Source organism: Mustela lutreola, chromosome 9, assembly GCF_030435805.1.
Source record: "Mustela lutreola isolate mMusLut2 chromosome 9, mMusLut2.pri, whole genome shotgun sequence".
Taxonomy (NCBI): Eukaryota; Metazoa; Chordata; class Mammalia; order Carnivora; family Mustelidae; genus Mustela; species Mustela lutreola.
In genome coordinates, this window is record NC_081298.1 from 84053486 (window position 1) to 84061118 (window position 7633).

At 57.2% G+C, this 7633-nt stretch overlaps 1 protein-coding gene across 10 annotated transcripts in view; it reads right to left on the reverse strand.

Moving 5' to 3' along the window:
- The window catches only part of BCL11A (BCL11 transcription factor A), a 102954-nt gene extending 96520 nt beyond the window's left edge, over nt 1-6434 (reverse strand). For 7 of the 10 annotated variants that reach the window (XM_059187747.1, XM_059187745.1, XM_059187744.1 and 4 more), the window contains exon 1: nt 4466-4688. In XM_059187747.1, coding sequence (XP_059043730.1) covers nt 4466-4520 — 55 coding nt within the window. In that variant the 5' untranslated portion in view covers nt 4521-4688. Of the gene's footprint in view, nt 1-2135; nt 2233-4465; nt 5059-6156 lie in introns of those variants that run through there. The other 3 variants (XM_059187738.1, XM_059187741.1, XM_059187739.1) reach the window with 3 other exon arrangements.
- Between the last annotated feature and the right edge of the window lie 1199 nt (nt 6435-7633).

Genomic DNA, 7633 nt, shown 5'->3' on the forward strand with positions numbered 1-7633 from the left:
CTTGCAAAACATTTGGCTAGTAATGTTCAGAGAAATACCAAAAGGTGTTATTATTGCTGCTATATTATTAAAAATGAGTCGAAGTGGGGCACAAAGAAAATATGAAAATACAAATCTCTTGGTGTAGTCTACTGATTTGCATTGACATCTTTTCTCAGTGGTAATCAACATTTCCTTTCTGGGCATCTGATAATTTCTCTGTATTTTAATGCAAATTCCTCTTTCCCTAAAAACATTCCTAACCTCAGCCATTTTACCCCCTCCCTCAATTCAACTCCATCCTCCTTCGCCCCCACAATACCATCGTTTCTAAGCTCCGGCCTAAACCTCCCGCTACAAAGCGGGGAGTCCAGGATTGAAGTGGAAGGGAGTGGGCAAATAATCATAATAATTAGCTGCGAATTCTCTACAAGAGGAGAAAGAAATGGAAAATAAAATGCTTCTGCGTTAAAACAGCAAAACAGACTGGAACGTCTCAATGCCCCAGCGGCTGACTGAGATCTCCTTCCTCTGTGCAGTTGTAAAGGAATAAATTTAAAGAAGGAAAAAAAAAAAAAAAACTTTAGAAGAAATGTAGGGAAGGAGCAAGAGAAACGAGGGCTGTGCTGGGGGAATGGGAGGGGGGAAAGGAGGTATGCCTTCAAGTTTGCTTTCCAAGTCCTTCCTTTTGATTGTCTTAACAGGGTAAGGAAGCAAACCTAGTCTGAAATGCCGAGAGGAAAAGCAAAGAAACAAAAGCGAAGGCTAGGGCGACAGGCCCGGGGCAGGGGACCCGGCGGGGGCGGGCTTTGCAGAAAGTGAAGTTGGGCGCCGGGACTCTGAGGCACAAAGCAAGCCGCTTGCTGCTGCAGTCTCCGGCAGCACTCGCTGCAGACACGTGCAGCAGCGGCTGCCGGTCCGTGGGGCTCGGGCCAGGCCGGAGGCGACCGGCAGCCAGGGGCCCCTACTGCCGCGTCCACCGCGGTACCACCCTGCCTCAGCGTGAGCACTGTTCCCAGACCCCGCCAGTTGGAGAAATGGGAAGTGGGGCTTGGGAAACTCGGCCGGTTAACCTGGTGTAGTCTCGGTATCACCACACACACACCTCAAGCGCGGGCCCTGAAATTCATTCTGTGTCCCCAGGCTCACACTTTTTACTTTGGGGGAACCTCTGCAAATGCGTTTCTCCCGCAATTCCGGGCACGAGTGTGCGCAGCGCGGCGGCGGCTGCGGTTATTCATTATTAATGATGCTGCTAGCCCGCATCATTATGATGATAACTATTACTATTGTTGTGATTTCGGGCTCTGAGGCGAGAGCTGCAGGAGGCGGGGGAGCCAAGTGTCGGGCTGCAGACCGCGGTGCAAGCCCGCCGTAGCCGCCGTTGTCCGTGCTTTGCGCGAGGGTGTGGGGGTAGAAGTGAATCGGGAGACTAAGTGCAAACTTGCTCGAGCCCGCCCTTTGGCCTTGTCTCGAAGGCTGAGAGTGCATACTCCTTTCCCCCCTACCAAAAATGCCTGCCCCCAAAGAGAAAACTGCACCCCACTCAGCGCCCGGCGCACCGGGTTGTCAGCCGCGCTCCCAGCGCCTCTCCGCAGCCCTGGCCAGAAGCATTTTTAAAGTCAAAATGAAGAACAAAGACATAAGGGGTGATGGGGGGAGAAAGGGAATTCTGCCTAACCGTCCGTTTCCCCCACCCCCACCCTCGCAAAGCTCGTCCCTCCCAGGCGGAGAAACGCAGAGTGGGGGAGGCTCTGGTACAGGTTCAAGTTCGCTGAGCTTTCTTGATCTTGTTCTGCCTCCTAGCGACCGAATGGCTCAGTCAGCCCAAGAAGCGGAGGACTGGGGGGAGGGGGGGGTCTTGAAGACCGGAATGGCTCCCGCCCCCTCTGCGCACCCAGAAAATGAGAAAGAAGCAGCCCCCGCACCCCCTCCATACTAGTCCTTTAACCCAAAGACCGCACTGAGACTAGGCGAGAGGCCGGCTAAACCCACCCAGCTTGGAGTGTTCAGAGATGGACCCGGGGTGGGTGGGGGACAGGGGAGCAGCCCGGACTGCACGCCTTAGTCCGTCCTTTGAGCCCCAGTGCATCCTTCCGAAGAAGGGCCCGGCTTTCCCGAGTCCTGCGAACACTGCCCTTCCTTCCCGCCGGTACCTGGCCGGGCTGTAACTTCACACCGCCGCGCGCCGCGTCTGCTCCGCATCCGGCGCGGTCGGGGGAGTGGGGGGCGGGGGAGAGCGATGAGGGAGGGATGAGCGGGGGTGGGGAGAGGGAGGGCCCCGCAACGTGCCGGGGCGGGGGAGCTTCCGAAGTGTGTGACAAGTTCCAGGGCCTAGTGAAAAATTCAACTCCTTATGCGCACCCCCAACCCTTTAATAAATATAAAACAGCGTGTAAGTGATGGTTTTAAATTGCATCAAAAATTAAAATAAGGGTCACGAATGAGGAGGGGAAGGAATGTGGGCCCTCTCACGCCTTTCTTTCCCCGGCTGCCAAACTTTTCTAAGTGCCCACCGCCCGCCTTTCCGGACGCACTCAGTTAGCCAGGACCCAGTAATCCACCCACCACCCCCATAAAGGCTCAAAAGGACCACCGCCACCACCACTGACCAAGACGGCCCGGGTTAGAGGGCAGGAACTGAAGGGTGGGGTGCTCGGAGTACGGAGATCCAACACTCCCCCAAAACATACTCGCACATACTACTCTGCCCACTTCCCCAACCCCCACTCCCCCCCCCCCCTCCACACACACACACCTGGCCAGGCAGAGCTCGGGAGGCTGGGGCTAGCGGCCAGACCCGGTGGGAGCGGGGCAAGGAAAGCACGTGGTGACCTCCCCGCGGTCCGGAGCTGCGTACAAGAACGTCGGGGGGTGGGGTAGGGGGGAGCAGAGTGCTTTTTCAGTTGCTTTGAAAAATAAAAATGCTTCGCAAAGCTGAGTTTCTCCCCAACCGATTTCGCAGTCTGGTGGGCTGGGAGGACGTCTGGGCATTGTGCTGGGGGCGAGAGTGCACTGTGGACCCGGCTGGCGCGGAGTCGCCGCTCGGCCTGCCGCTGTGCGGGCTGGCAGACTGCTGGCGCGGGGTGGGCGATCCCGAGCAGGGCGGGGGCGCGGCGAGGCCCGGCGAGGCCCCGGCGAGGCCCCGCCGCCGCCGCCGCCCGCTCCCGGGCTGCCGCGCCGCGCTCGGTCCTCTGTCTGTTTGTTGGCAGGAGGCTCCCGCACACGCGGTGCTTGTAAACATTCAGACACGAGATTTTTCCCAATCAAAATCCACTTCCACTTTTTTTGAAAATCTTCCAAAAAATAGTAAGAGGAGGGAGTTCCTCGCTCCCTCTCCTTGCCGACGGCGCTCTAAGTTTGCAACTAAAAGGGTTTTGGGAAGGGGGTAATTGTATTTTCCCCCCTCTAATAGAGATTGAGATTTTTGCAAGGGGGGGGTGGGGGAGTCAAAGAGGAGAGCGTCGCAGAAAACGGCTGGCTGAGCGTTTGGCTTCTGTTTGGGGGCAAGAAATTTTACATCCTCTTGCCTTGTTTTATTTTTGTTTTTATTTTTATCTTATTTTTCACGTCTTTTCGCCGCCACTGAGGTTCGGCGGGGAGGGGCGGGCAGCAGGAACCCAGGCGGCTGCCGCTCGAGCGCCCTCCCTCCATCTCCCGCTTGCCCCGGGCCCTTGCTCCTGCACTTCGGCGGCGGAGGCGCGGAAGGGCAAGCGCGAGGAGCCCGCACAAAAGGCAGCGGGACAAACCCCCACCTCGGGACGGAACAAAAGGCGGCAGCGCCGGCCGAGACTCTCGTCCTTCCCGGTCGCCAAGCTCTCCCGGCCGCCGCGGCCCCTCTCCACACTCAGCAGACTCCAGAGCGCCGGGGGGCCCCCTCCCACAATCCCATTTTCTCACTATTGTGGAGATGACTACTTTCCTCCAGATGCACACTTGACCGTGAGCGCGCTGCTGTCCGAGGGCCAGTCTCACCTCTTTTCTCCCAGGGAATTGTTTTTTTGGCTTGGGCCCCCTCCTCCCGCCCCGTTTTCCTTCCTTCGGTGAGTGCAAGCAACCCCCCTTTTCCCCTTCAGCTCCCTCCTCTAGGTTTGCAAGAGAGTTGTTCGCATCCATAGCATTGTTCATTATTTTGCAAAATTGGAGGGGAAATCATTGCATTCCTTATCGAAAAGCGAAATAAAGCAATAGAAAGCATGAAAGAGGAGGAGTCAAATTTTTGTAAATTAAATAAAAATTAAAAGGTGCGTGCTATCCCAAAAGTGTACGTACGGCTGTGGTTCGGGATAGGAGGAGGTTTGTTTTTTGTTTGTTTGTTTGTTTTTTTCCTCCCTTTAAGCTCTTTTATCCCGACTCTCGGAGGTTCATCTCGTGAAAAAATTTAAAAATGCATGCACACACCCCTCTCTCCCCCTCGCTCTTACTTCTCGTCCTGCGCGCTCTCGTGATTATTAATAATTATTATTACTATTATTGGGTTACTTACGCGAGAATTCCCGTTTGCTTAAGTGCTGGGGTTTGCCTTGCTTGCGGCGAGACATGGTGGGCTGCGGGGCGGGCGGCGGCGGCGGCGGCGGCGGCGGCGGGCGGACGACGGCTCGGTTCACATCGGGAGAGCCGGGTTAGAAAGAAGGAGACTCCAGAGAAAATATCTTCATCAGTGCCTTTTGACATCCAAAATAAATTAGAAATAATACAAAGATGGCGCAGGGAAGATGAATTGTGGGAGAGCCGTCATGGCTTTTTTTTTTTTTTTAAGCAAAAAAAAAAAAAAAAAAAGAGAGAGAGAGAGAGAGAGAGGAGAGAGATAGAGGGAGAGAGAGAGAGAGAGAGAGATGAAAAAAATGGCAAAAGCCCCCCTGAGCTGCAAGTTCAAGTGCGGACGTGACGTCCCTGCGAACTTGAACGTCAGGAGTCTGGATGGACAGAGACACACAAAACATGGGCAGGGCGAGCAGGAGAGAAGGGGAGGAGGGAAGGGGAAGCTCACACCAATGGACACACATCAGGGGCTGGACATGAAAAAGAGACCAGGACAAGCCAATGGCCAGTGCGGGGCGGGGGAGGTGCGGGGCGGGGGGCTCCGCAGACGCCAGACGCGGCCCCCGGGGGAGGGGCGGGCGGAGGGGAGGGGGCGCTGGGGCCTCGGGCTCACCAGTGGCCGCAGCTAGCGCCGTGGCGGCAGCGTGGCCGGGAGAGAAGAAAGGGGCGGCGGGGTTGGGGGGGAGCAGGGTGGGGGCGGCGAGACGTGCGCCCCGCTCCCCCCGCCCCGGACGCGGACCCTAAAATGAAAGATTACTTAAAAAAAAAAAAAAAAAAAAAAGCACGAGTGTACGGCTAGTCTGCAGCCTGGGTCCCGGGAAGCGCGGGCGGAGGGAAGCCAGGTAGAGTTACTCCCGGACACCCTCCTCCGTGCGCACACCCACTTCCCCTCACCGCTGAGCGGCTGCCGCGCTCGCTCCCCGCGTGCGGACGCCCGGGGCCGTAGTGAAAGCCAGGAGCTTGGAGGCTGCGCTCGGGAAACTTTGCCTGAGGAGAGGATAGCAAAGAAAAATCACCCGAAGTTGAGAGCTGAGCCTCCAAGTTACTGCTCCGCAGCGGGGAAGGGGAGGCGGGAGGAAGCGCGCGGCAAAACGGAGTCTAGCCCAAGTTTGGAGGGTTGCGGGCCCGGAAAGGCAGCTCCGGGGCCTCTAGGTGCCGGGGCAGCCTGGAGAGAGGGGGCTAGGGCGAGGGAGGCGGCGCAGGCCAGAGCTGGAGGGCACCCACAAGGCCGAGCCGGGGGCGAGGCGGGGGTGGGGGGTGGGGGGAAGCTGGGATCTGAGCGCCCTGACAAGCCTTTGGGTCTGAATGAAACTGGGAGCACGGACTCGAGGCTTCCAAGGGTCGCAAAGATAGAGACCAAGGAATAAAGAACGAGGAGCCAGACTAGGGGACACGTTCCAGCCCCCAGAGAGGAGTGCCGCGGCCCGGGGCGAGGAAGGCGCCGAGGCGTCCACCTCACGGAGCGGCCGCGGGCCAAAGGACAAAGCGCCGGCAGTCCCGAGAGTTCCAGTCCCTGGGAACCGGCTCCCGGCGCCGCGGGAGGTCCTCGAGCCGGGTCCCAGGGATGGACACACCCCCTCCCACTCAAAAGCAACTGCTAAAGCACAGAGGAACGGAAAGAAAAATGTTTCTTACAGGCAGGGCACAACTAGTCCTGTGCTGTTACCCGGGGAAAGAAAATGGGGAATGAAGAGAGAGCGACTGGCTCTCAGGAGCAGCTGGGGAGACCACGGTGGTGGGGTGACCGCCCTGGGTCAAAGCCGCGCTGCTCAGGCGCGCAGAACCAAGGCGCAAACCCTGGCGCCTACCGGCCCCTCCGGCCTTTCCACAGACGTTCCCGGGAAATTAAAGAAGACCTGTTGGAAATAAACTCCTGTCTCTTTAATGCACACACGCGCTCGGTCGCGCACACACACACACACACACACACACACACACACAGACGCGCGCGCGCGCGCGCGCGCGTGCTGCCGCTGTCAAAAAGCGGGCTTCACTCTGGCGTGGGATACTTTCAGTTTTACGTAAAATGTACAGCAACAGCACCCCCTGCGATTGGAAAGTTTATTCAGAAACGTGTCTGCAAAGTCCCCCGGCGTCTCCCGCCTCCCAGCCTCCCCGCCTGCCAGCGCCACCCTGTAGCCTCAGCCGCCGCTGCCGCCGCCACCGAGACCGCGTTGCGATTCCAAATCAGGAAGGGCAGGGGAGGGGGAGAGGCAAACGGACTCAAGTCTGAAGGAGGCACGGAGGGTGCGGGGTGGAGGCGGGTCGCTGCGGTCCGCGAGACTCGGAGCTGCAGGTGGACGTGTGTGAGTGTGTGTCTGCAGAGCGAGGAGCCTTCCTTCCCTCTCCTCCAAGCGGCTCCACAACCCCTCGCGTCTTCTCTTCCCCTCCTCAGTCTTAGGGACGTCGTTTCCGTCGTTTCCCCCACCTGGCTGGGGGCTTTATTGCCTTAAGATGAAGCCTCCGGCTTGCAAGCGCGCACCCACTCCCCGCCGCGCCGGTGAGCGGCTGTTTATTCTCGTGTTGTCTTAGTAAAGTTTCAAACCTATTAGAAAATGACTGGCTTGCCTGGCTCCGCGAAGCTTCGGGCCCCACTAAGGAAGGCAGAGAGGTTTTGATGCTCAACAGGAGGAGAAATGTGTGCTGAACTGCGTTGCGTAAATGTGTTTTGTTGTTATTGTTTCTCTCCAGCTTTGGGGGGGAGCACTCAAATCCTGTTTAAAAAGCAGGAAGATTAACTTGCAGGAAAGCTCTGTAATGTGTGGGTTACACTATTTCCCCTTTTTCATGAGTTCTTCAGAGCAGGTCGGCATCTCCCACTACTGTCTTTTTTCTTCTTCCTGTTCTTGTCCTGCCTCCTCCTCCTCCTTCTGTCCTCCTCCTTTTCTCCTCCTCCTCCCCTTCCTCCTCCCCCTTCTACACCTCCTCCTCCGCTTCATTTTCTTCTTCTTCTTCTTCTTCATCTTCTTCATCTTCTTTGTCTTTTTAAACTAGCCTCAGAGCAACCAAAAGAGTGTCATTGCACAGGAGGGGGTCGGCGTGGAGAAGAATGGTTGGAGGGAAGGTGAGGAGAGGGAAGAATAAAGTGCAACTGGGAGGTCTTTGTAAAATA